Below are 27,969 nucleotides of genomic sequence, written 5' to 3'. Positions count from 1 at the left end.
CAGTTTTATTGAGTTAATTAACCTATATGGTGCCACGATTAAAAGATAAATGACAGTCATCTCCTTTTAATTTAATCGCCGTGGGACTTTTAATTTGAAAAGCACTTTTTACGCTCTTGCGTCAATACAGTTGAATGCGTCTGCCAGCTTCACGCTTTTGTGGTTGGTCTGGGTTGAGCTGGTCTGTGCAGTGGTCCGGGATGATTCTCTTATCCTAAAATATTCCGGTTTTACTTTATCATTCCTCTTTAACGTGTACAATCCGTCGGTGGATTTGAACTCGGTGAAGGTACGTGTCTAAATACGCTGCTGGTGTGATTTTTAATCAATCTCTAACGCGTTATCAGCTGTCATTGCAGTACTGCAGGGCCCTGATGAACTCATCTTTTATTGATTTCACGAACATTTCCTCAGAGAAAAATATATATTACATAAAGTACTTTATTTACTGTAGTCTGTATTGATTTTGATCTAATCCACCCAAATATTCAAAACAAAATAATGCAAGTGCTTTACTGTAGTATATTGCTACATCGTTTCCTGCCCAAATGAAACCAAAACAACACATATTGATGTAACGTAGTTTGTATTTGGATATCTTCCTGAACTATAACCCACAAAAGCATGCCTTGATTTATTAGATATGTTTACTGGGAGATTAAACTTGGGGCTGTGCAACGTTATTCAGAGACATTCTGCTTCCTGAAATAGCTGCTGATCTCATGATCAAACCAGAAAATACTGATGATATCTGCGTTACTTTTAACTGCTTCAGTGTAGCCTAAGAATCTGTCGACGATTCGCGTCGGCGTCATTCGTATATGTTGAATAAATGTATTGAGGTAAAACTTGTTTTATATTCGCACATTTGTTCAGTGACAACTTGTGATGTGCTTCTTGTATTGTTTACCATGCTACTTTGAATATTGGGTCTAAAATCACATGTAAGTACGACTTCAAAACAGCATTAGCAATATTTAATTGACTTTGTGAACAATGTTGTACTTTGATAGTCACTGGCTGCACGATTTCACTATTTAGAATTTGCAAAGAATACCTTTCCGAAATTGAGCAATTCCAGCTTTATGGATGTGACATTTGCAGTAAAAACTCAAAACAGTTGTTATTTTCCAGAACAACTGACCACAGAGTTATGTGAGCAGAAAAATATCAATCTGTTAACATGTTTTGTATTTAAAATGATTAAAATAAACATGCATTATGGATGTGACAAAAAAAGTCAGCTGGTCTACAGTACACAACATACTTTGTAGAAATTCTGTGAATTAAACTGCAAAACCCAAATGAAACAATCATAATCAAAAGGATAAGAGTCGGCTCACTATAAAACAAAAATTATTGGTTTTATTTTATTTAATATTTTCACATTTATTAGGAAAAAGTGTTGTTATTGATGTGACATCTCTCCGTTATGGATGTGACGGATGTGAAATTGCCACATGTGTGATTTTGGAAAATCAATTAGAATAGTTTGAAACATTGACAGATGCATTTTTGAGTATTTCTAAAGTACTGTAAAATACACGCTTGCCCAAAAAAAACCACGAAAAAGTTTCTGTATTTTCGTGAAAACGTCATTTTTTTCATGGCAAGCTTGACAGTTGCACAGAATTGCTCATTTATATTAATAGGGAGAATGTCCTAATATGTGAATATAAAACCAACTTCCTAATAATACATGTCTAATAATAATACCCTAATAATAAAAGTCCTGATATTATTTGGTTGCATTAGAAAAAAAAACTTTAAAAAAAACTTAGATTAGAGGTTAGTGCCATAAGCCATGTTGGACATTGGGGTAAAGTTTGTTTTATATTCGCGCATTCAGACTTTTTTTTTTTTATTGCTGAATAGCAGTGCATAAAACTTAAGTTACAATATCAAACAATAAGTGACGGTGATAAAAGTACAGTACGCTCTCAGGAAAAAAGGTACATGGTGGTTCAAATAATGTTCCTTAAGGAACAGTTTTGTACCTTTGTAAAAGTTGTACCTTATATGGTACAGAAAAGACCTCTTATGATACTGTTCTGTACCTTTTATGGTATAATTGAAATGAAGGTACACAATTGTTCTCATAAAAAAGGTACATAAGTGTTGGACAACTCTTTACTACAATATCTATGAAAATAAATATTACTGTAAAGGCAAAGTGATTTATGAATAATTTCCATATTAAAACATGAATCATAATTTAAAGCTTATGTTTAAAGAAACTCATAAACATTAATTATTAAGTTTTATAATACAAAACAACTGGTAAAAAAATATATAGGTATTGTAAACTAAACATTTAAGGCATTTTAAATAAACATTTGGTAAGCATTTTCTGATAAATACTTTTTTATTATTGATATCCACACCTTTTGGTGTTTGCTTTCCGCTACGCAGGTGAGCTGGCAAAAGTTCTGCATATGCAAATTGTTGTAATAGAAAAATAACTGCAGAAAAATTAAAGAGAGAAAGGAAAAGAAGAAAAGCATTAAAGTTTTTAGCAATTACAAGGGTTAATTTAAGATTACTTATACAAACATCTTATTTTAAGAATCATATTTTAATAGTTTTTTAAAGTTTTCGTATTAGACGATTCTGATATCAACTTTATATAATTCTCCACATCTTTCAAGAAGACCACAAAGGCAGGTTTACTATTTGAGAATTTAAAATTTACTTAAGAAAATAATTAAATTTATTTAAAAAAATTATTTTCTTTTGTGGGGCCCCAGTTAAAATACCAAAATATAATAATTTTCAGTTGTATAGAAAATTTTGGTAGAATCTTCTACTTTAAAAAAAAAATCAATATTATACAAACTCCTGAATGTAATAAGATGACCAAAATAAATGTATCACAGTTTCATCAGCATTTACACAATGAAACTCAATTCAACTCAAGTCAGTGTCAACTCGAAACTTTTGTATAAATTTCTTGACAGGCTAAAACCTGTTTATCAGTTTAAAAGAAACACATTCTGACTTTCTCCCTATTGTTTGCAAATTCTAAATGGTAAAATCATAGTAGTAGCTATAGACTATCATGTCAAGTAATGCTTGCATGATATTTCAGACCGAATATTTAAAGTGGTGTGGTAAACAATATAGAGACATGTCACAAGTTCAAAAATGAACAAATGTGTGAATATAAAACCAAATAAAATGTATGGTACATCAATATGTGTTGTTTTGGTTTCATTCGGGCTGAAAATGACGCGGCACTGACAGCAGAAGTACTACAGTAAAGCACTTTCAATGTTTTGTTTTGAATATTTTGGTGGATCAGCTCAAAATAAATACAAAATACTTAAGAAGTACTTTATGTAACATATTTTGGGCTCTGAAGAAACTGTTTGTATTTTTTAATTTTTTAAACAAACTTTATTTATAACTCTATTTACCTCAGAAAGTTGGACAACCTGCGATTTCAGTTTTGATAACTGAAAGATTTCAAAGCATGACTTCCGGTATTGTTTAAATGTTTTTTTTTTTTTTTTTACAATTTCATTTACATGGTGACTGTTGAGGCTTATAATGTCTAAAAATTTCAAAAACAAAACTTTTGGCCTTAAAAAGTCATACAATCACTGAAATGTTGACCTATAGGTCTTAACTTATTTTTAACGGATCTTAAATCATTTTTAATGGGTCTTAATATTGTCCATGTAAAGCCAATCAGGCCAACACCCATACAGTCACCAACAACCCTTCTCAATTCTCTTTTTTTAACTCTATTTACCAATATGGTTTCATTATTTTCCATACTATAACATTTATACGTTCTCTGTATATTTATAGAATATATGGAACACTGACCTGAATGGATTGTTGTACATTAATTTTATTAGTTTGCTTATTTTGACACACTTGTTTTGTCACTTGGATATTTTTTTTTATGGGGCAAGTATTTATTCTTAGGGTTTAGCCCTGTGTAACTCTGAAATTTCACTCATAATGGTCTTAAAAGGGTCTTAGAAAGTCTTAAATTTGACTTGCTGAACCCTGCAGAAACTCACCAATATGATTGTGATGAACTGAAAGAAACTGATTATTTCATTGATTTGGGAAATTTGTTACAAAAAGAGCATTTTTCCAACCAAATTAGGCTATATGAAGTGGTCAAAATTTGTTTCAATGTTTCTTGTATCTATTGTTTTTTTAATTTTATCAGGTAAGAATCAAGATTGTCAAGGTTGTTGTAGCTAATAAATCAAATTGACAGGAGCAGAAATGAACTGATTCAGATTCAAACTGAAGCATCAGAAAACGTGCAATAGGCCATAAAAGGCATACATTTTATAGTTTGCAAATAAGTGCACAAATAAAAAGGTCTATTGTTGCACAAACGTCTGATAATTTTACTTTTTTACATGCAATATTATGTAATTTAGATAGACCGTTTATGATCATACTACCGGTTACAAACTACCGTGACAGCACCAGTATTTTGGGGCCATAATATCACGATACTACCATAGTACCGATAAACCGTGCAACCCTACTTCCTAGACGCCATGAGGGAATATGCGATGGATCAGGAAAAGTCACACCCAAAAAGTTACGACAATAAATTAAATCCTACTTCCAACTATTAAAAATTGATCCAAGATATGACTGATGGTTATTAAACAAAATAAAGATATAAAAGATAGAGTTATATTTGAAATTCAATGTTATCAGAGTGCAGCTCAACAAAACACAACTCCATACTTTCCATGCATGCGCGCCTAAAAGGGACTAAGCTAAGAAAAAATGAAGGGACAAATTTTTTGAGCTGTGAGGTTAATGTTTAGGTCTTTCCTCACTTCATATGTGATCAAATGCATTCTCCTCTTTCCCTGTAGATGAGTGGAGCGGCGTTCCCCTCTCCCACAGCCGAGATAGCGGAGATGAACCGGATCCACTATGAGCTAGAGTACACCGAGGGCATTAGTCAGAGAATGCGTATCCCTGAGCAGCTCAAAGTGGCTCCGTACGGATCTGAAGATCAGGAGCTTCCTGACCACGAGCTGCTCCACACAGCAATGATGCACGTTCCTGAGAGAATCATAGTGGCAGGTGAAATATAGGAAGCTAGGAGATAGTATTAACATTTTAAAGCGTCCTGTGAAGGGCTTTGAAATGTGCATTTTTTTTCGATGTTTGATATAATCTCAACTGAAAAATGAAATGAGGGTGGGACTTAGAGTAGCTCCTCCTCTTTTAATACAGCCCGTAGTGTTTAGTTTAAAGTCAAGAAATCACTTTTTACAGTGTACACTGACGTGGGTTTTACCCACACTATATTATTATGAGAACCATTATCTAATGGGACACTCATCTTTCTTTAGGACACAGTGATGATATGCCATTCCCCAGAGATCTGGACCTCATCCAGTCCACCCCACAGGAGTCCACACTGTCTCTCAAGACGCCGCCTCGGGTCCTTACGCTCAGCGATCGTCCCCTCGACTTCCTCGAAATGGAGCAGACGAGCTCCGTCAGTCATCCCAGCGAAGAAGTAAGTGGGACAGGTTAAAATTAGTAAAATGAGGGCTTATAATTAATATCTGTAATCTGGTTTACATAATCAGATTACAAAAATAGTAATAATTAGATTAAACCACTGTTTAAACTACTCAATCATACTACAGTTACTTTTTTTTATAATTAGTTATTGAAAGAAAAAACAGGTGAATTATTACATGCAAAGATTTGACAAGACTTTTTTTGTTAATTGTTTTCCCCATGAACAACCCCCCCCCCTTTAAATATATATATATATATATATATATATATATATATATATATATATATATATATATATATATATATATATATACCCAAAAATAGATCACTATGGTCTAGTAAAATGAGGAACATCTGCTCACTTTTGTGTTGTTTTTGTGCTTCACACAGGTGCGCACGCAAACCAAGACACGTCGAGAGCGCTCGGTCAGCGAGAACGCAGGTGTGCATCACAATGGCCCGCTCGCAAGAAACGACTCTGCGTAAGTGCAAAGCCACAAACACACACACACACACACACACACACACACACAAGTACGGACTTTGGTTTCACCTCTGCCCTGTCAACATGACCCTCCCACTCCATCATATGTTTGTTCCTCCTCCCTGGTGTCTCTCTTTCTCCCTTCATGATCCTCACTCAAAGGGGGTGAGTTAGAACCATGCATGTCTGCCGTTCAGTTCGGCTTGTGCGCTTTATATTAGGTCAGTGCATGTTATTAATGCATGTACAGGAGTGGCCTGATTTCACCTGTCAGTCACCGATCAATTTGATCACAGTGCAAACCATCTGGTGATTTTTGGCCAGTGTAGTTTAGAGTTGCATTGTCAGTAAGTTCCCCTTCATGCTATGACGACTCTATTGTTCTCTATTTGACTCTAATGAATGGCCACTCCTGGCGTCGAGAAGCTTTTCACGCGAAGGTTTTGTACTTACAAAAACAGATCAGTCATTCTCCTTCAGACAATTGTTGGTTGGTTTTGACATGCTGCTTTCTGATTGGCTGGTCTGTTAGTAAAAGTATGTAAACCCAACAATGATTAGCATCTCTCTCTTTTTAGACCTCCCCCCGTGCATCATGTCCATCAGCTATACTGATTTTATTTTATTTATTTTTTTAGATCTTTTTATTGACATTTTACTCCCCAAAACATCAATTTTAAAAAGACTTGAAAAATATAAACAAATTATCTTAGCTCAGACAGAGCCCCCCTGCCCACTGAACCATTTCTATACATTATATTATGCACATTCTTAATCTGTTTTACATCATATCAGTACAGGCATACATCAGCAAATACAAGTAGAGACAAGTTCCCTTATGTGTTCACTCATCTATTGTTCATATATATAAAATGAATCACAATAGGCTTAAAAAATATGAAATAGGGGGGGCGCTCGAGAGCACCGAATGGAGTAGACGTCGTTTGAGGAGCTCCTCAATAACCTCGAAAAAAACAGCTTAATTTAATCATAAATCAAAACGAAACGACACCTTCTTAAGCTTAAAGTCAAGATGACGAAACCTAAAACGAAGATATATGATCAACCAGCCAATGCAGACGAACAACCAATGGAGAAACAAACTCTGACTGAACAAGCGGCTAGTGCTACCGTCAACGACGAGACCACGGCCTTATCCCCAATCTTGGCAGCAATCCAATTATCTATTCAAGCTATGGACAAGTCGATGAATGACAGATTTAACTCTATCGAAAATACCTTGTCGCAAATGCAAGCATCACTTACCGAAACTAACTCCCGTATCTCCGATCTCGAGGGCGCGAGAGTCGAGCATGACAGCCGTATTTCCGAGTTGGAGGCTCTCTGCAAGGATATCGTGGCCGCCAATAAAGCCCTGTACGTCAAGCTTGATGATCTGGAGGGCCGCTCCCGTCGGCAAAATATTAAAATTGCGGGGCTTCAAGAGAAAGTTGAAAATGGTCGCCCAACGGAATTTGTGGAGAAGCTGTTACCGGCCGTCCTGGGAGAACAAAACTTTCCATCTGGAGTAAAAGTGGATCGCGCACATCGTATTGGACCCCTGCCAGCCAAAGGAGGTCGCCCTCGGATGCTAATAGCAAGAATCCATCATTTCCCAGTTAAAGAACTAATCCTCAAACTGTCACGACAACAATCACCTCTACAGTTTGAGGGTAAGCAGATCTCTATATATCCTGATTTGACAGCGGAGGTCATGTCGCAGCGCCGAAACTTTGACGGAGTTAAGAAGAAACTAAAGGAGGCTGGTGTCAGATATGGACTACTGTTCCCCGCGCGTCTGATTGTTACTCAAGGATCGGAAAAGAGGATCTTTAATTCAGTCGAGGACGCCGAAGCATTTGCCAATACAATTATCGTCGCATCTTGATTTCATCTTACGCACGTACACTTGACAATTTCACAGTTGTTGTAAGTGTAATGAGCCGGTGAGTATAGCCTTGTTCACACACCGCTGGCCCGGGCTCTCGATATAGGATGGCGATGATTATCACAAAAGCCCGCGCCTACCAAAACAACGAAGACTTTTGACTCATATGGAAAAAAAAAATCGTTTGCAGGATTATGGCTCGGACATTTTGCTATACCAGTGTTCGTTAGTTATTGTTGACTTTGTGGTGCTAATGTTCGATATTACTAGTTTTGGTAATTTTATCTGTCGAGGGTAACGAGGAGCTGTTTATTATTCTTTTATTTTAATTTTTTCCCCCTGACGGTTAAGTTTTTTTTTGTAGTTGATAAGTCTCCTTATTGCTCCCTAGGAAGCCTTGCAGCTCCACGGTTCATATGGGGGTTGTATTTTGTACTCCGCTTCATTTGGGGAAGCGGATAAAGGAGAGGGAGGGTGGGAGGGTGTTGGGGTTTCTCCTTTTTCATATGTGTATGTTAAATGTTTTATGTTTTGTCTTCTTCACTGTAATAACTCCAGTTCCATACAATTATCATAAAATCGAAGCTCACTTGTACTACCATATAATATGCAGTCCTTAAACTGTAACGTTACCCTAGCCAGCTGGAATGTGCGAGGCATTAATAACCGGGTTAAAAGGCTTAAAGTCTATTCTTATTTGAAGTCAATATCTGCTGATATCATATTTTTGCAAGAGACGCATATTAAGCATAATGAACAAAGACTCCTCAGATGTAATTGGGTTTCACAGGTGTTCCAGTCTACGTTTTCATGCAGGGCGAGGGGAGTGGCCATTTTGTTCCGCAGAACGATACCTTTTAAGCATATATCTACTATCAGTGATCCAAACGGTCGATATGTGATAGTCTCTGGTTTAATTTTTTCTGTACATGTCACATTATTGAATTTATATGGACCAAATTATGACGACCCATCCTTTTTCCGTAAAGTTTTTAATCTTGTCCCTAATTTATCTAACACACATCTAATAATCGGGGGTGACTTTAATCTGGTTTTAGATCCCACTTTGGACAGGACTCCTGCCCGTCCTGTGGCTCACTTTCCTAACTCTACTACCACCTTAAAAGAATTAATTAACTCATTTGATTTAGTTGATGTTTGGAGGTTGAATTACCCGACTGATAGGCAATGTACGTTTTTCTCTAACGTTCATAGTTCATATTCCAGAATAGATTTCTTCCTGGTCGACTACAAGGTTGCTTCATGTGTAACTGCAATTAAGCACCACAACAGAATAATCTCAGATCATTCTGCAGTGACCATTTCTCTTGACCTTTTTGAAATTAAGCCCAATTATAGCTGGCGATTCAATCCTACATTACTCTTTGATCCTCAATTTTCCCAATGCGTAACAGAGTGGTTGGATGAGTATCTTATGTTTAACGATACAGGAGAAGTATCCGATTCAACTCTGTGGGAGTCACTTAAGGCGGTATTAAGGGGATATATAATTTCATATGAATCCAGCCAAAAAAAACAAAGGAAAAAATCCCTGTCAGTAATTGAAGCTCGTCTTAATCAACTTGAACACTTACATGTGGACTCAGGAGATCCTGAGGTTCTCAAAGAGATTGCATCATTAAAACTAGAGTATAATAGAATTTTTTCAGACCAAGTCAGTAATATGCTATTAAAAATAAAGCAAAAACAATTTGAGCTGGGAGACAAACCAGATAGGCTGCTTGCGCGTCAGTTAAAAAGTATTCAAGCTAATAGAGCTATTCACCAAATTAGGAAAGATGATGGAACCCTAACGACAAATCCTAGTGACATCAATAAACGTTTTAAGGAATTTTATGAGGCCTTGTATGAATCCCGAGCTTCCACTGTCCCTACAGCCCTTTCTGACTTTCTTCAATCACTACACCTCCCCAAATTAGATGAAACAGATTGAGATGCCCTCAACGCAGAAATAACGTTAGATGAAATATTTGAAGCCATTGCATCTTTCCCTAGCGGTAAGGCTCCAGGACCTGATGGCTTTGGAATTGAATTTTATAAGAAATATTCTCAAAAACTTGCCCCTTTGATGCTGAGATTATATAATCATTCTATCGGCAATCAGGAATTTCCACAATCAATGTATAATGCAAATATTTCGCTAATTCTTAAAAAAGGAAAAGATGAAACTGATCCAGCATCATATCGCCCCATAGCCCTTCTAAATTCAGATCTAAAAATTTTTACTAAGATCCTTGCAAACAGATTAAATAAATGTATAGCAAAAATTATTCATCCTGATCAGACCGGCTTCATTCCTGGACGCTTTTCTTTCTTTAATGTAAGACGCTTAATGAACATTTTATACTCAAAACACGATTCTGCTTCAAATGTCGCCATCTTATCCCTGGACGCCGAAAAGGCATTTGACCAAATTGAATGGAACTATATTACTGCAGTGCTTCAGGAGTTCGATCTGGGAGAATCGTTCTCTTGCTGGGTGAAAATGCTTTATGCCAAACCTAGGGCTTCAGTGCTCACTAATTTTGATAAATCTTCACAATTCGCATTGCATAGAGGCACCAGACAGGGGTGCCCACTCTCACCCCTGCTTTTTGCCATAGCTATAGAACCCCTTGCAACCGCTATTAGAAACAACCCACTTATTTTTTCACCTAAGATAGGCCAATTAGACCATCACATATCCCTCTATGCTGACGACGTTATCCTCTACCTACTCAACCCAGAACAGTCCATCCCACCCCTGTTAGATTTATTGAAGATTTTTGGAAAGCTCTCTGGTTACTCTGTGAATTGGCAAAAGAGTGAACTCATGCTTGTATCTGACAAGACAAACCCAAGCTTTTTACAGAACCTACCTTTCAAAATTGCAGCAGACAGTTTGAAATACCTGGGGGTCATCATACCAAAAAACCCAAATGATATCTACAAATTAAATTATTTAGCTATGTTAGAGAGCTTAAAGCTTAATATAGAAAGTTGGAGAACCCTTCCGCTGTCTATGGTAGGACGCGTGAATGCAGTCAAAATGGTAACATTGCCAAGATTTTTATATCTTTTCCAAAACCTTCCAATTCTTTTGCCAAAAAAGTTTTTTAAAACTCTCTATTCGATTGTGTTACCATTTGTGTGGGGCTTTAAGGCGCACCGTATCTCTAAACTACACGTATGTAAACCTAGGTCGCAGGGCGGATTAGGCCTGCCAAACTTCCAGTATTATTATTGGGCTGCGAACTGCAGAGCCTTATCTTACTGGAAAAAATCTCACCTTGCAGGGTCTGCAGGTGACGTTCCATCTTGGCTCACCATCGAACAGAGTGTTACAAACTACTCTCTTTCCTCTCTACTTTTTGCGGCGCCTCCACCATCGATAAAAGTAGTCAATACAAACTTTATACTTAGCAGCTCTCTCAAAATATGGTGTCAGATCCGGAAAGTGTTTAAGTTGCCATCTACCACATTGTCCACCCCTATTGCTCATAACCACGCCTTTAAACCATCACTCATTGACTCCACATTTTCGATTTGGTCCAGTAAAGGAATGGTCACTGTAAAAGACTTGTACATGGATGGAAAATTTGCTACATTCCCTCAGCTGAAACAAAAATTTGATCTTTTACCATCACATTTTTTTAGATATCTACAGCTGAGAAACTATGTTCGTACATCCATCTCCCACTTTGAACTATTAACAGATGAACATGATGTATATAAATTACTTTCCGCCTCTCCTGATGCCTCTAATTTGATTTCCCATTTTATAGACGTTTTTAATAATCAGTTTGACATATCTACCTTGTATTTGAAAGACGCCTGGGAGAAAGATTTAGCCATTCAAATTACCAATGAGGACAGGGAAAAGTCTATCAAGGTCATAAATACATGTTCTATTAACTCCAGACATCAACTAATCCAATATAAAGTAGTACATCGGCTTCATTATTCCAGGGTTAAGCTTAATAAATTCTACCCCTCCATCTCCTCTAAATGTAACAAATGTGAATCTGCGGAAGGCTCTTTAGGACATCTTTTTTGGTCATGCCCAAGACTTTTTGAGTTTTGGAGCGAAATTTTCAACTTCTACTCTGAGGCTTATTCTTGTGACCTAGCCCCTGATCCAGCAATCGCTGTTTTTGGTTGGTCTGACTCACTTCGTGGGTTCAGTCAACAATTTAAAAAAGCTGTTCAATATGGAATGGTGTTAGCTAAAAAAATTATTCTTTATTTATGGAAAACGCCATCAAAACCACTTTTTAAGTCCTGGCTTTCAGAATTTTCCACCACTTTACATTTAGAGAGATTAAGACACAATCTTTCTGACAACATTGCTGGTTTCGAAGCCACCTGGAAACCCTTTTTTAATTATTTGTCAAATGCCCAGAACAACAGTTTAATGGTATAACCCTGTTATCGTCTGCAAGATCACCATATTGCCTGCGCCCACTGGCCTAGATATATAGGTGCAACATTGTTGACTCATGTATAATAGTAGAGGAACTGATGTAATAATGGTTTTAAAACCTTCTTTTTTCTGTCTTATGTCTCTATTATTTTTATTTTATTTTTTGATTGTTTTTTCTGTTTTGTCTCTATAATTGCTGTCACTTTCTGTATCGCTCTATGTTGCTTTAAGAAAATAAAAATATAATATTCAAAAAAAAAAAAATATGAAATAAAGAAATAAAATAGATAAAAATAGCTACACTATTTTTAAGTTTACTAAAAATATATGGATGTAATTAGGGGTTTAACGGATCACGGTTAATCTGTTATTCATATTGATCACAACCCATGGTTCAAAACTTGCGTGACCCACGGATTAAAATAATTTTTTTTACTTGTAAATTAATCCTAAATTTGTAACAATCGCAGAGAGATCGCCTCTCGCATCATTTAAATTACATGTATGATAGAATTTAGGCTTTCCTGTAAAATATAACGATGACAGAAGAAGTTGTGGTAGGTTATTTGGGATGTGGTGGGTGTCTTAGGTTATTAAAGGTGTTTTCTTGTTTAGCCTTCATTAATGCATTCAGTGTAAGCTGCACGATTAATCATTAAAAGATCAGGATCTCAACACCCACGCAACATAAATTATAAATGATGGTGATTTACATATGTTTATTAACCCTAAGAGATTAAGTCTTTAGTCTTTTGAGTTAGTTTTGAAGTTACAAACAGTCAAATAACACCGAGGTACTGGGATAATAGTTTATAGTTTAGATTAAAACACTGATGTTTATGGTAAAGATTAAAATCCCTGTCATGCATTTAACTTTATGCTCAAAATCAAAGTTGTAGGCAGTAATTACATTATTAAACCAATAGGGGGCATTAAAAATATGCCACTGAGTAATTCTTTAAATATGATCATCTAGCAATGAAACTTGAAGTTTTATGGGTGAATAACTAAATCATTTACTAAAAAAATTTGACTAAAAATAAACATGAGTTGTATAAATAATAAAATGTTAGATTTTTGCATTTAGCATCATTAGCAACAGTAGAACATTGATTTTTTACAGTACTGAATATTTTACAATTTATTTTATACAGCTGATTATTTCTTCAGTTTATTTGAAATAAAGTTATGGGTTCTAAGTTCTGTTTGTTACAACCAAAGGTTTCTTGCAGTGCTGGCTTTGTAATAAATGAAAAACAAATTACATTTTGTCCCTTTTTGGCTCATACGAAAAATGATCCCTGACTAAAAAACCATAATGAGATCCGAACTGTGAGATTTGTAATCCGTTCACCACTAAATGCAATGTAATATTTTATAATATATATTCATTCATTCATTCATTTTCTTTTTGGCTTAGTCCCTTTATTAATCTAGATTCACCACAGCAGAATAAACCACCAACTTATCCATGTTTTACGCAGCAAATGCCCTTCCAGTTGCAACCCATCTCTGGGAAAATAATATATATTATGTTTGTATTTAAAAGTATACTATACACTGTAAAAAAAAAAAAAAAGTTGACTCAACTTTCAATCCAAGTACTGCACTTGACTCTATTTAAGTTGAGTAAACTAAAAAATGCAATGGAGCGGGTTATCCTAATTTTATGTTGAGTCAACTTTTTACAGTGTATTTCAAAAGTTTAGTAGGGTACATAGTGTTACATGAATATATTTAAATAAATGCAGTTCTTCAAATTTTAGTTCTTCATTTTTACAAAAAATATCAAATATTCAATAAAATTAATAACAGTAAGATTTTTTGTTGCATATTTTAGAATGATTTCTGAAGGATTATGTGACAATGAAGAATAGAGTAATGATGCTAAAAATTCTGCTTTTTTTCTTACTGTATTAATTTATATATAAAATATATATTCAAACAGAACGCAGTTGTTTTTAAATTATATGAATTGATGCATTTTTCCTATATTTATGATGATATTAAAGCAGTATCTGTGAGCATTGAAACCATAAATCATCTTCATCCTCACGTTTTGAACAGGTAGTGCATTTAAATATTTAGAAATGATAAATCATAATGAACTCTGTCAATTGACAAAAACCAAAATGAACAATTTGAATGAACAACGGACTAAATCGGTAATAAACTGAGAAGTGTAATTCACACACAATCTCTCAAGAACTTATCCAGATTATATATAGAGGAATACTATAAAATACCGTAATAAAATATAATATTATTTATAAAATAAAACTATAAGCATCATTTAACATTTAATTGTAAGGATTAATATTTAGCAGCATTGTATATGCAGAAGTATAAGTATATATAAATGTGTTTGAAAATACAATTAAAATATAAATAGATTTTTTTAAAAACTTTTTTAGTCCATAAAATAGGACTGTGACATGTTTCATGACATTCAATTAACAAACACCTGAGCTTTTTCACTATTGTGAAGGCAGACTGCTGATAGGATCTCAAAGGTGAAGTTGTGTTTGTTTGGATTAGCGTAAATGGATCCAGCGCTTCAGTAAATGGCCTAATTTTTAGTCTGACTTGAGCTCAGCCGTTTTGTTTCTGTTTTTGAGGCTTGTGGTTGTGATAGTCTGAGATGTTTGTGTATGCTGGTTTATTCAACCAACTGGAGTTTGCTTGTTTCGGGTTTGCTTTGTTTTGTAGTTGTGACCTAGTTTTGTTACCTTTGTGGTCCTATCAAGTGGCCTTATCTACTTTTTACTTGCACCAAAAAATAAATGTATTGTACATATTGTTTCATATTCTATTACTGTGGCATAGAGAAAGATCAGGGACTTGTTTGATGGTATGTAGGTTTAACGCTAGAACTGCTAAGGCAGTAATTTTGACCTTTTTTAAATTTTGTAATTTAATTACCTTGTTAAAATGAAACCCATAACTTTAGTATCCTGACTTTTCATAGTGTCTGTGTTTCATTCTAACATTGTTATTTTATTTAAATAACAAAACACAAAAGAGTTCTGATGCTGCCTTTTCACTGCACACGACATTTGGAGAAGACTGTCGGAATGTGCCCCCTTGTGGCAGTCGCACAGAATTTTCAGTTCTGACGTGCACCATGGGAGAGAAGCTGATTCTCACTTCAGTCTGTGTCCGCAAATAAGTGCAAAAGCAAGAGCCTTTATTCTCTGTAAGTTCATCATTGTTGAATGAATGAATGAATACTAGAAACACATAGACCGCTAAAAATATTGGAGGGAATGTGGAGACAACATAAAAATATATATTTTTATTACTTTATTACTTACATTTATGAACAGAAGTGTTTTTTTTTATGTAGACTTTTCTGATTAAAAAAATAACCAAAAAAACTACTATTTCTCATCTTGCCTGCACAGACCTGCTTCGACAACACTTAAATACATCATATCCTGTCGGCCGGTCGCATACGGTCTAGCCGCATAAGTTTAAATATTTCAATGGATCCGCAGCTCAATTCAGATCTGAATTTTTCGCATACGGAGATGATCGGAACTCCACGCAGCTCCCGGACTACTCTCCATTGGAAATGAATGACTTCCGGTCTGTCCTTGTCGTGTGCAGTGGAAAGGAGGCTTGAGTATTCTACTGCCCGATTCACACGGGGCTTCAACGTCAACGAATGACGGAGGACGTGTCTAAAGTTGGGGCTGACGCGATCATAATAGCAGTATTAGGCAGCATTAGTCAGCAATCGACTACTGTCTGGGCTGGTGTATTTGCCTACAGCAATCTTATTGGCTGATGCTTCAGTTGGCGCTAGAAAAGTTGAGAAAGTTGAGAAAGTCCCAACTTCTGCAGCAAGCAGACAATTCAGTTTGGCAACGCTTGACGTCACCCATTCAAAGTGAATGGGAGGTGTTGACGCTGAAGCCCCGTGTGAATGGGCCGTAATAGTTATAGAACTCTGATAGTTCCAATGTTAAGGGGGTTCCACACCGGATGCACCATGCAGCGAAATGCAGCTCACATGACAGTAGGAAGTAACGCATACCAAACGCGCACATTTGTACGTTATTTAAAATAGAACTATTAGAGGTACTTTAATACTACTAAATACTACTAATACTACTAATAGAGGTCATTTACACAGAGCACATTTTTGCATTTAAAGGGCACCTATTTTACCCCTTTTTTAAGATTTAAGATAAGTCTTTTGTGTCTCCAGAATTTGTCTGTAAAGTTTCATCTCAAAACACCCATCAGATTATTCATTATACCTTTTTAAATCTGGGAAATTTGACCTTTTAGGACATTGTAGCTGTTTTTATTGCCTGTGTCTTTATTGAAATAACCTCGTTCTCCCCGCCCACCATTCCCACGTATGATAAACAGCACAGTGACAGACAAGAATGAAGCAGATCTCCTTTACTACAGTGAGAACAACTGTGATTTAATACATTTGTTGTGACGTTAATTCAGGCCTTTCTGCAACGATGAGCTACACACACAATGTCGCCATAAAGTTTGCAAGCGAGCACATACACACGTTTGTGCTTGACAGGACACACATTAATATCCACTGCTGTTTGAATATCCATTTTGTTAATGTACAAAATAAAGCTGATTAAACATCCACAAACCGGGATTAAAATGTCTTCTTTTATAATTGTACCGACACTATGTGTCTGTAGTGATGAATTACGTAGCGATTTTACTGTATTTCTGTACAAATGTGTACTTTTAAAACTTATTCTTGCACTGCAGATGATCACAGAGCTGAACAGATCTTTTTATCCCAGTTGCTTTGCACACGTCCTGTCTTGTTGATATGATTGTACGCGTTACTACGGAGACATGTTGACGGGGGCTGGGAAACCTCTTTGCGGTGGGCCTTGAAATGGGAGGGATTTGAATCCTGTTTTAACATCAGGAGATTTCAAAAAAAAAAGAGACTTAGGATGCTGTCACACCTAGACTTTTGTTTCGGAACCTGTTTCGTTTGCCCAGTTAGCGCAGTTTGTTTGGCATATGTGAATCCAGCAATCGCACTCGGATGCGCGCCAAATCAATCGGTCCAAGTTCGCCTAAATAAGGTGGTCTCGACTCGATTGAAACTAACTCTGGAGTGGATCGATTGTAGTGAGAAAATGATACGATCCGAGCCCGGCTATATTACAGTGTTTAATGGATATGTAATAGGCATGCGGCTTTATGAAGAGAGAAGTATGAGTAGGACGGGAGGTAATTCCACCCATCCCAAGTCTCCCAGAAGCGATTTCTGGGAGATTATCACTGGTTTGCGGGCATCCGGGAGTCTCTGTGCATTTGTGGGAGACTCCCGGATGCCCGCAAACCAGTGATAATCTCCCAGAAATCCCGCGTCTTCCTCCCAGTTCTTAAATACGTCAAGCACCCTCCTCACCCCTCCCCACCACGTCCCTCCTCGCTCTTCAGACACGTCGCGCGCACGTGTCCAAACAGCTTTTCATCATAGGTGCCTTTTAAAACATTAGACGTAGCGTTCAGGAATGTTGTTTTTAAAAAGCACTGCCTCCACTATATTGCAGTCAAATACAACTGTACTGTAAACAGAAACTCTCAATGCTTGCCATGCCTCCTGAGGTCTTCTGATTGGTCCACTGCTTTGGAACTGACATTGATGAGCGCCACTGCTTGTAAATATCGAAATTCTTGACAAAGTATCTTTACAAAGTGTCTTAATCTGGTGATCATGTGCTAGGTGCTACATAGAAAAACTATAGAAAAGTAGCACATTGAATGGAAAAACACATTCTGCATGGACCCCAAACTATATATTCTAACAAATGATCAATTTAAATGTAAGTTATATATAGTAAGTTATAAGTTAAGGCTACAGAATATAACGTGGGAATTTCTTTTTAATGCGAGGGGGCTGTTGCCCAACATTCCATCTCTCCCTAACCAATAAAATCCGGTCTTTTCTTCTTATTTCATTCTTTCTACAATTTTTGGCTTCCTCTGGCTCTCTTCAATCCTCCTTTCCTCTGTTGTTCTTCAGTTACGTCTCTCTCTTTTTCTGTGTGTGTTTTTCTGTGGTGTGGTCAGTATGACTCCCTCTCCCTCTGCTGCATTGCGCTCTATGGCTCCTCTTGGTGGTGCCGAGGACGGGTTTAACCTCTTCAGCGCCCGCGGTGTCCTTTCCTTCATCCAGTCAAGCACACGCCGGGCCTACCAGCAGGTCCTGGAGGTCCTGGACGAGAACCAGCGCAGGTGACCTTTGACATAAGACCCCCGAATCCCTCCTGACTTTTTCGCTGAATTAGATGTTGCTTCAACGAGTAACTAGTCGAATGTGTCTCTGTCACAGTTCACAGATATAAAATGAGAAAGTTAGACTATATGTGCTCTGACAGAGAAATAATCCTTTGTAAAATTTCATACTTTTACCTAGAAACCCTACAAATGACATTTTTTAGGAGCTAGTTTTTTTTAGATGATGGCTTTATCGTAGTATGTTTTGCTGTTGGATGTGGACATGCTGCTTTCTAAACTTACTAAACATTTTTTTCTCCTCATGGTTTGGGGTTTTTGTGTTTGTCATGGGTAGTAATGCATTGCACCACATATTTTTTTCTGGCTCATTTATTTGTATCCTTTCTTTATTTTTGCTTCACATTTAGGTTTTAGTTAAATGTGTACACAAGCAGTTTGTGGCATTGCTGTTTAATTTTTTAAAGAAATGTTCGGGTTTATTGCAAGCTGGGATCTGTTTAGAGTTTTTGTGGCATACCAAAAATAAAATAATTTGTACTATTAGATTTCAAACTGAAGCAACAATTGCTGTTGTAATGCCAATTTACGTCTTTGGTCACATGACAATTTATGTTTGGGTTTTTTTAGAAATCCAAATATATTGTGTTTTATCTGCATCAAATTAAATGGATAACGTTTGTGTATATACACTGGTCATATAATTAGAAAAGTTGATTTATTTCACTAATTCCATTCAAGAAGTGAAACTTGTATAATGAACACATTAATTACACACAGACTGATATATTTTAAGTGTTTATTTCTTTTAATTTTGATGATTTTGATGACAACTAAATTAAACTTTAAAGATATTCCAATGATATGGTATCTAGAGGGTATTCATAGTGCTTTTCTCCATTTTTTTATGTTACAGCCTTATTCCTAAATGGATTAAATTCATGTATTTCCTCAAAATTCTACACAAAATACCCCATAATGACAATATGAAAAAAGAAATTGAAAATTTGAAATTGTTGCAAATTTATTAAAAATAAAAAAGCTGAAAAATCACATGGACATAAGGCTGTAACAAAAAAATGTGCAAAAGGTGAGGCGCTATGAATACTTTCCAGATGCACTGTATGTATGTATGTATATATATATATACATACATACATACAAGTATTTATTTTTACATAAATCAATTTTGCTAAATGAATATGGAGCATTATTTTACCCATATATATGTGTGTATATATATGTGTGTGTGTGTGTGTGTGTGTGTGTGTGTGTGTGTGTGTGTGTGTGTGTGTGTGTGTGTGTGTGTGTGTGTGTGTGTGTGTGTGTAGATATATATATATACATATATATAGTGAGTGATGTTCAATGTTAATTTGTTGTATCGAAAATATACTATATTTATTTGTAAACAACCACGGTCGACCAAAGTGCTGCACAATAATATACATTAAACATTATTATCATTTAAAAAGCTCGGCTGTACAGTTGAATTCAGAATTATTAGGCCCCCTTTGATGTTTTTTCTTTTTTAAATATTTTCCAAATGATGTTTAACAGAGCAAGGAAATTTTCACAGTATGTCTGATAATTTTTTTTCTTCTGGAGAAAGTCTTTTTTTGTTTTATTTCGGCAAGAATAAAAGCAGTTTTTATTTTTTTTAAAATCAATTTTAAGGTCAAAATTATTAGCCCCTTTAAGCTATTTTTTTTAATAGTCTACACAGAACAAACCATCGTTAAACAATAACTTGCCTAATTACACTAACCTGCTTAGTTAACCTAAATAACCTAGGTAAGCCTTTTAATGTCACTTTAAGATATCTAGTCAAATAAAAAATATCTAGTCAAATATTATGTGCTGTCATCATGTCACAAATAAAATAAATCAGTTATTAGAGATGAGTTATTAAAACTACTATCTTTATAAATGTGTTGAAAAAAATCTCTCCGTTAAACAGAAATTGCGGAAAAAATAAACAGGAGGGCTAATAATTCAGGGGGGCTAATAATTCTGACTTCAACTGTATATATTTTAATAGTCAGTACAGTCTATTCCTATTAGGTATTAATGTCCTTCAAAAATCTACCACAAACGCTCTGACATGATACAGCCTAACCTTATATTAAATCCAGAACATTCCTTTACTTGTGGTTTGTGTGGATAGTGAATCCATGAGCTCATTTGCTTTGCCTTGTGTGACTTGTTTGGTTTCTCATTAGTAGCTTCCAGTACGCCATTAACTTCAGCTCCACTTACAGCCACTAAACTTCACTGTAGAGCCACCAAGACAATATCTTCTGTCTGAAAATAAATAAATGAGGATGTTGTGCTTATTTCTGTGCAGCTTGCTGATTTACCCTGACATCTTATTTGATTATAAAATGAAATGTTGACAGGGTCTGTGAGACAAAGACTCCCTGCGGCTCGTACCTTTAAAAAAATAAGTTGGCATGTTATTAAAGTTGTCTGTCTGTGTATGTCTTCTTTGTCCTTTTCCTTCTCTCACTTTCTCCATATCCGCTTCTCAGCAAGCCATCTCTTAGAGGGGGTTCAACCCTCTCTAACCCCCAGCATGACACCAGGTAACTCCTCTTTCTTCCTCTCATTTCTTTCCTCTCCTCTGGTTTTTTGGTCTCATTTTGTTGTCCTCTCAGCCCAGTCTCAGTGTCTAATGAAATAAATGAACGTTTCTGACAGGTTTGCGCTGGCCACGCTGGACTCCACTCTCGAGGGAGGAACGGATGACATGGCTGTTGTGGACGCAACCTCTCTACGCAGACAGGTATTATTTTGCTGTTATATATACATACATACATATATACATACAGTTGAAGTCAGAATTATTAACCCCCTTTTGATTTTTATATTTCCCAAATGATGTTTAACAGAGCAAGGAAAATTTCACAGTATGTCTGATAATATTTTTTCTTCTGGAGAAAGTCTTATTTGTTTTATTTCGGCTAGAATTTAAAGTTTTACATTTTTTAAAAAACATTTTTGGGACAAAATTATTAGCCCTTTTAAGCAAATTTGTTTTCGATAGTCTACAGAACAAACCATCGTTATACAATAACTTGCCTAATTACCCTAACCTGCCTAGTTCACCTAAGTAACCTAGTTAAGCTTTTAAATGTCACTTTAAGCTGTATAGAAGTGTCTTGAAAAATATCTAGTAAAATATTATTTACTGTCATCATGGCAAAGATAATTGATGTGATTCAAGACATAGTTTACTGTATTAATTACAGTTTAATGTGCCATAGTAATGGAAAGAGTTCTGAAAACCGTTCCAAAGAAAATAAATGTACGGTGGCCGAGAGAGTTTAACGTGCTGCAATTTAAAAAAACATGAAATAACAAAATACACCAGCAAATTAGGAAAAAGGTTTGACAGCATATGTGTTGTAATTCCTCACAACACAAACACATTAAGAAAATATCTACATTTTTTTCACAAACAAATCATCCAACTAACCCAGTGGTGTCCAAACTCGGTCCTGGAGGGCTGGTATCCTGGAGAGTTTAGCTCTAACCCTAATCGAACACACTTGAACCAGCTAATAAAGCTGTTAGCAGATATCATAGACTGTAAAATATATGGACGTAGTATCCGTGACGTCACCCATAGGTTTCTGAAGAGCGCAAAAGAAGCCACAAGTAGGCGCGGCCAACCGTCGCCACTTTGGTCACGCGTCATCACACCCATGGCGGGATACCAAACAAGGGCAAAGAGACGGAGAGTGAGCGGAGCTACAGACACCTGCTAGCATTTAGCTTGGACCTGGTTCAGACACACTTTACTTTGGGAGAAATGCTTAATACTTTATCACCTGTGACTCGTTTGTATTCTGACCACTTGTGCTTGGTTGTACACTATATCAATAAAGTGTTTAGAATTTTAAAAACACTGCTGTAATACATTGAGCCACGAAACATTGTTCTTATGACGTTTTTCAACAGGAGGAAAACGCGAATTACTTCCAAACACTTCAGATATAGTCTGTGTTAGTAAATGTAAGACTATTGATGAACTCCAGCATAACACTGTATGACAACGCTTCAGATGACTGTTCTAGAGCCTACAGCTAATCAATCTGACAGATTCTGGAGTGCATTACAGCTCTAAATATAAACGATAAATGATCTTAAATAAAACAAATACATGTACAGAGATGGTATATAAGTATATAACTTTACTCACATGGGAAACGGAGGCCACGTGAATGGTTTGTGAGCACAATTAAGTGCACTCAGCATGCCATGCCATCTAATAATTGTGGGAAAACAAGTCCAAAAGGCAGTCGACTGTGTAAAGCCACATAAAACAACAGAAATACGATAAATATGCCGAGTTCAGTGGCTAATCTGCAGGATTCAGCTGAGGTGACGTGACGGCGACGGCGACCAGCGAGACCTAGCTGTCACTCAAGTGGCCACGCCCTTAATTATGCAAACTTAATATAACTTAATATAAAGGAAACGGATGAGTTATAAAAAAATTCACCCCCCTCACAGTTGTCATGAAGGGTAATATTACCTGTATTAACCAAAATCTTTTTTTGTACCAGGCTGTAAACACCTTTTTTTTCTGCTGTAAAGTTGGCCATTCTAACAGTGGGCTCAATTGAAATTTGCTCTGTTTTGGAGCCAGGAGCGGCCACGACTAGCGGAATTTCGGATGAATTGCAGCTTTAGTTACTTCCGTATTGTCTTCCTAAGGGAGAGCGGGAGGTTGCCGCTTGGCAGATATGTTAGAAACTTCCTGCAGGTGTTTTGAAGCAAGTTGGAGCTAAACTCAGCAGGACAGCTGCCCTCCAGGACCGAGTTTGGACATGCCTGAACTAACCGATCAACCCACCCAACTGTTAACAGACCATTTATACAACCAACAAAACAACCAATCGACCAACCTACCAATCAACAAACCAACCATCCACCCAACCAATCAACCCACCAATCAATCAACAGACTAATCATCCAACCAACAAAACAACCAATCCACCAACCAACCAATCAATTGACAAACCAATCATCCAACCAACCAACACACCAATGATCAACCGACCAATTATCCAACCAACAAAACAACCAACCCATCAATCAACAAACCAATCATCCAACCAACCAATTAATCAACAGACCCATCATCCAACCAACAAAACAACCAACCAACCAACCAACCAATTAGTCAACAAACAAACCAAACAACCAACTGACTAATCAAGCCAACCAACTAATTAATCAACCAACCAACTAATCAAGCCAGCTAACCAATTAATTAATCAACCAACCAACTGACTAATCAAGCCATCCAATTAATTTATCAACCAACCATTTGACTAATCAAACCAACCAACCAATTAATTAATCAACCAACCAATTGACTAATCAAGCCAACCAAACGACCAATTATTTAATCTACCAACCAACTGACTAATCAAGCCCAACCAACCAATTAATTAACCAACCAACCAACCAACTGACTGACTAATCAAGCCAACCAACCAATTTATTAATCAACCAACTAACTGACTAATCAAGCCAACCAATTAATTAATCAACAAACCAATCGACCAACCAACCACCCAACTGACCAATCAATCAGCCAGCCAACCATTTAGTGTAATTGTGTAATCAGGATGTTAAAATAAACAAAAACTCACTTTTTAAAAATCACCTACAACTTATCTGAGCAATAGTCACGGCACAATAAGCAAATCCCAGCCAGGTCTGTCACGTTTTTGGACTCCCTTTTTCATACTATTTATATATGTTGTGAGAAAAACACTGTGTATCATTCACTAACCATGCATACGCACAAAATATGAAGGTTTTCACAAATAAATCATGAATCATAAAATCTTTTGTACTAAAATTTATTCTAAATCTATGAAAGCCCTTGGGTTTATATTATGCACATTTCTAATCTCATGCACGAGGACGCTCCCTGAGAACACTTTAAATTCACTAACAGAAGAAGTTTAGGTACTAACTCATGTGCGTACACGTGTTGTGTATTAGGCAGAAGGTTTTCGTAAGGTTCAAATGTGCATAAAAACGTGAAAAATGTAGGTAATTATTAGCTAATGAGACCCATTGCGTGTTATAATAATTAACCACTGTGTCTGTGTGAAATCTAAATTTACAATGTTTATTTTGCTAGCTGAACGGTTAATTCGTGCAAATTAGTCCACTGAAAATTATTTTCCTTTTGGTAATCTTCAATCAGGCAGCACGGTGGCTCGGTGGTTAGCATTGCCACCTCACAGCAAGAAGGTCGCTGGTTCAAGTCCTGGCTTGCCAGTTGGCATTTCTGTGTGGAGTTTACAGGTTCTCCCTGTGTTCACGCGGGTTTCCTCCGGGGGCTCTGGTTTCCCCCACAAGTCCAAAGTCATGCGTTATAAGTGAATTGGATGAACTAAATTAGCCGTAATGTACAAGTGTGTGTGAATGTAGTAGTGTATGGGTGTTTCCCAGTTATGGGTTGTGGCTGGAAGGGCATCCGCTGTGTAAAACATATGCTGGATAAGTTGGCCGTTGATTCCTCTTTGGCGACCCCTGATGAGTAAAGGACTAAGCCAAAGGAAAATGAATTTATGAATGTTTTTAAAGAGTAATGTTCATAATTAGGAAATGAGTTAGCCTCTTTTGTCTCTGAGATGAAGCGCTGCTGTTTGTTGTGTGTTTACAGATTGTCAAGTTGAACCGCCGTTTGCAGCTCTTGGAGGAGGAGAACAAAGAGCGAGCCAAGCGAGAAATGGTCATGTACTCCATCACTGTAGCTTTCTGGCTCGTCAACAGCTGGGTTTGGTTCCGACGCTAAAGCTTTAGAGACTCCACTGAGTGGGAGGGGCTACAACAAAACCCCGCCCCTCCTGTTATATGTGTCAAATTTTAGCCATGCTTTATAATGGCTCCAAAAAAGTTGTTGTTTTCTTCACAGCAAGAGCAGTAAAGTCAGGGATAGCTTTCTATGTTTGGAATTGTCTGTCTGATTTTTTTTTTTTTTTATTATTATTATTATAAATGTGTATTTATACATGTTTTTTTATTATTTGTACAATTGTACAAATTATCTTTTCTTTCTTTTGTATGTTTTATTATTTTGGGGTTCCTTTGCCAAGGCCAAGCAAGCATGAACTAGATGTGTATATATATATATTACTTCACGTGTCTAAGTTTGGCCCTAGCTGTTTATTTTCTTTCATAGGTTTACTATATAGCAGATAGAACAATATTATGTCAACTTTGAGAAAGACCAATGGAATGGGAAGCACTGATGTATCATAGACAAATGATATTAAAAAGTCATTGTAATATTTTAGGTAAATTATATACATCTGTATGTTACCTTGCATCGACATTGAAACATACTTGTTTGTGTGGGTTTAGTCCTGCTCATTATTTATGCTCATTGTATGCTGATGATGATGTTTCTGCTACAGCCTTTTTGCAGGATGATACTGAAATGGTACAAGATCAGTTTTCCACTCACAAAGCCGTGAACATTGTATTACAAATGCTTTTGTTTGAATAAATGACAACAGTAGTGAACTTCTTTTGCTTCTTTTTTATCTTTGTTTAATTTTAGTTTCACATTAGTGTTTAATTTAGTATATTTAGTCAATATTATTAACAAATATTGGATGACTTTTTATATTGCATGACCTATTTCAAGTCATTAAAGTTATACAATATATATATATATATATATATATATATATATATATATATATATATATATATATATATATATATATATATATATATATATAATAAATATATTAATATTATAATATTAATATAATAATTATATATATATATATATATATATATATATATATATATATATATATATAATTATATATATATATATATATATATATATATATATATATATATATATATATATATATATATATATAATTAATAATAAATATAATACTGTTAGTATTTTGAACATGGAAAATTAAAAGCATATGTTTTACTTGTTCATATTTTAGTAATTACAAAAAGTATTACAGCTGGAAAATAAGCACTATTACTGTTTTATGCTAGCTCTCTTCAATTCTCACATGGTCGCCCACTGAAGCTAAGCAGTGCTGTTCCCTATCACATGGGAAAGCTAGGTTGTAGAAGTCGTGTTAGTGAGACCAGCAAGGGGCGCTCAACCTGTGGTCTGTGTGAGCCTAACGCCCCAGTATAGTGAAGGGGACTCTTTCGGATGAGACGTTAAACTGAGGTCCCGACTCTCTGTGGTCATTAAAAAACCCAAAATGTCCTTCAAAAAAATGAGAAGGGGTTTAACCCCAGCATCCTGGCCAAATTTGCCCAATAGCCTTTGTCCATCATGGGCCCCTAATCATCCCCATAGCATATATGGCTTCATCACTCTGTCTCCTCTCCACCTATCAGCTGGTGTGTGGTGTGTGTTCTGGCACAATACGGCTGCCGTTGAGTCATCCAGGTGGATGCTGGATACTAGTGGTGGATGAGCAAATTCCCCCCAATGTGTAAAGCGCTTTGAATGTCCAGAAAAGCATTATATATATGTTAGAAAATATAATTATTATTTAATTGTAATTTAATTTCTCTATGATAATTTTTATATTGTATGGCCTAATTAAAGTAAAAAGGTTATTTATATAAAGTAATGGTTATAGTTTGAATAAGCGAACATGCAAGAACGTTTATTTTTGTAATTAATATGTTCTGAATAATGTCAACACTAAAACTTAAGCTAGCATTTATAATTGATATACCTTGGAATAACATGGTACCACCACAGTACTTTTTATATCGTACACAAACACATGGATGTATATTGCCACTGTTAAAACAGTATTTAATGACAAAATAAATATATGAAATTAAATGTCATGCAGAAAAGCCATTACATTTCAATTTAAAAAAAAAAAAACATTACAATAGACATTACACACAATTTAAAATCATTCTTCATATTGTCTAAAAAAACACACTGTTCTGTGATCATATAGTGACTGAAATTAAATTCATTATGCCAGGATATTTTTATATTGTTTGCACATTCGATTTTCAGTTATGACTTGCACCACCTCAGATGTTTTTTAGTTTAGTTTTGTTTTGTTTTTAAGGAACAGCATATGACATTTTACATAAATAATTTAGATGCCAGGGGGAGGAAGAATTAACATAATACAAAATCTACTTATGCAGTAATTATATTAATACATTATAAAGTTTACACAATTTTAAAGTGTGAAGTGCTTTCTAGTAGAGAGTCTCTGATACTGAAAATAAAAGCGTATTTCAGTCAACAAAACTTTAAATTAGGATTCTTTTGTATTTATTATTGCTCTTATTTTGCTTTATTAACAAAAACCAGGGAGCGACATGGTGGCTTATTGGTTAGCACTGTTGCCTCAC

General features: G+C 35.8%; 1 protein-coding gene across 6 annotated transcripts; it reads left to right on the top strand.

Annotated features, from left to right (window-relative positions):
* Positions 1–153: 153 nt before the first annotated feature.
* Positions 154–26,115, top strand: mffa (mitochondrial fission factor a). 6 transcript variants are annotated; one of them, XM_005157755.5, is made up of 8 exons: positions 154–289; positions 4,860–5,073; positions 5,346–5,515; positions 5,914–6,005; positions 18,394–18,558; positions 21,090–21,143; positions 21,259–21,343; positions 25,253–26,115. In XM_005157755.5, the coding sequence occupies exons 2-8, from the start codon at positions 4,860–4,862 to the stop codon at positions 25,382–25,384; spliced, it is 912 nt and encodes a 303-aa protein (XP_005157812.1). In that variant the 5' UTR covers positions 154–289; the 3' UTR covers positions 25,385–26,115.
* Positions 26,116–27,969: the final 1,854 nt, after the last annotated feature.

The sequence above is a fragment of the Danio rerio genome, chromosome 15, assembly GCF_049306965.1.
Source record: "Danio rerio strain Tuebingen ecotype United States chromosome 15, GRCz12tu, whole genome shotgun sequence".
In the NCBI taxonomy this organism is placed as follows: Eukaryota; Metazoa; Chordata; class Actinopteri; order Cypriniformes; family Danionidae; genus Danio; species Danio rerio.
The sequence above is the reverse complement of the archived record's forward strand: the minus strand, read 5'-3'. Positions and strand labels throughout refer to the sequence as shown.

Coding starts and splice junctions, on each gene's coding strand:
- mffa (XM_005157755.5), top strand. CDS start 4,860: ATGAGTGGAGCGGCGTTCCCCTCTCCCACAGCCGAGATAGCGGAGATG. Junction 5,516..5,913: donor TCAGTCATCCCAGCGAAGAA/GTAAGTGGGACA, acceptor TGCTTCACACAG/GTGCGCACGCAAACCAAGAC. Junction 21,144..21,258: donor AACCCCCAGCATGACACCAG/GTAACTCCTCTT, acceptor CGTTTCTGACAG/GTTTGCGCTGGCCACGCTGG.